General features: G+C 58.7%; 1 protein-coding gene across 1 annotated transcript; it reads right to left on the bottom strand.

Annotated features, from left to right (window-relative positions):
- Nucleotides 1–25: 25 nt before the first annotated feature.
- Nucleotides 26–1,252, bottom strand: LOC104531576 (kallikrein-8-like; the record flags this gene model as incomplete). The annotated part of the gene is made up of 3 exons (XM_010176491.2): nucleotides 1,020–1,252; nucleotides 454–707; nucleotides 26–162 (listed from the first exon to the last, which is right to left on the bottom strand). Coding segments are annotated over exons 1-3 (624 nt in total), but the record flags the coding sequence as incomplete, so codon positions are not given.
- Nucleotides 1,253–1,320: the final 68 nt, after the last annotated feature.

Genomic DNA, 1,320 nt, shown 5'->3' with positions numbered 1-1,320 from the left:
AACCCCCTGGAGACCCTGCACCCACCTGGCAGGAGTCGGCCCGGCCGCGGGACTCGCCCGCACACACCATGTTGGAGGTGACGGAGTCACCGTAGACCCCCCGACACTCCTCCTCCGAGACGATGGTGACCTTGGCGCAGTGGAGGTCCTCAGGGAAGGTGACTGCGGGGGATGGAGAACGTGAGGTCACCTGGGAGGGGACAGATCAAGTGACCCAGCCCCAGCTTGGACCTCTTGTCTTCTTCACCCTGGAGCTCATCACCCCTCTTCTTCTTGTTGGCATCAAGGAGGAGCTCCAAGGTTGACCAGGTCACCTGGCCACTTGGGTTCCCTCAGGGGTCAAGAGTGTCTAAAAGGGACTTGGAGAAGAACTTTGGGGGACACCTGGGAGGAGAAGACACACCTAGAACTCATCAAGGAACCCCAGATGTTGGTGGTCTCCAGGTTTCCTACCTTCAGGGCTGGTGGTGGAACCCCAACCCGAGATCTGACAGGTCCTGCCGGGGACGGGACAGTGAGAAGCCAGGGGCAGAGGTTTCACCTCCTTGTTGATGTGGACGGGCAAGAAGAACTTGATGAGCATCAAGTCTCCATCTTTGTTGGTCTCGTTGTACTGAGGGTATCTGAAGACCTTGGCCGAGCGGCGCCGTTGCTCCTTCCCACCAGAGTCCTTCTGCTTCCTGCCCCCGAGGCGGATGTTGATGAAGCTGATGGAACCATCCAAGGTTGTTGATGGTGGGAAGGATGGTCCATGAGGTCACCAGGACCCACCCAAAGCAGGGGCAGAAGTAGAACCGTGGTCACCAGAAGGTGAAGGACAGAAGAAGCAGAAAAGGGCAGAGGTTGAAGGTTCTACTCAAGGTAGAAAAGGGGGTGGAGTGAAGCCCTCTGAGATGCCATCAACCCTCCCAACCTACTTGGTTGGACCTCAGGTGTCACCTGGAGTAATTGACCTCAACCCATGGACAACCAAACCCACCATCAGGGGGTCACCGTTGACCCCTCACAGGTTCTCCTACCCTGGGACGTGGCAGTGGGCGGCCGTCAACACCCAGTTCCTGTCCACCAAGGTCCCACCACAGATGAACTTCTGGCCTTTGAAGAGGGCAGCCTGCCAGGGGAGGTCACAGGAGGTCCCCTCAATCACCCACCGGACGTTCCTCGAGGCTGTGGGGACAAAGGGACACGGCACAGGGGACATGGGTGGGCTGGAACCTTCTGGTGGGACATAGACAACCCTGGTGGCCACCATCTCCACGTCTCCTAAGTCCTGGAGAAGGAGGTGAGGCAGTGGTGGGAGAGGCCAGGAGGTCCATGGGG

This window comes from Antrostomus carolinensis, unplaced genomic scaffold (genome assembly GCF_000700745.2).
Source record: "Antrostomus carolinensis isolate BGI_N321 unplaced genomic scaffold, ASM70074v2 Scaffold49259, whole genome shotgun sequence".
Taxonomy (NCBI): domain Eukaryota; kingdom Metazoa; phylum Chordata; class Aves; order Caprimulgiformes; family Caprimulgidae; genus Antrostomus; species Antrostomus carolinensis.
Note: the sequence above shows the minus strand (reverse complement) of the source record. Positions and strands in the feature narration are given on the sequence as shown.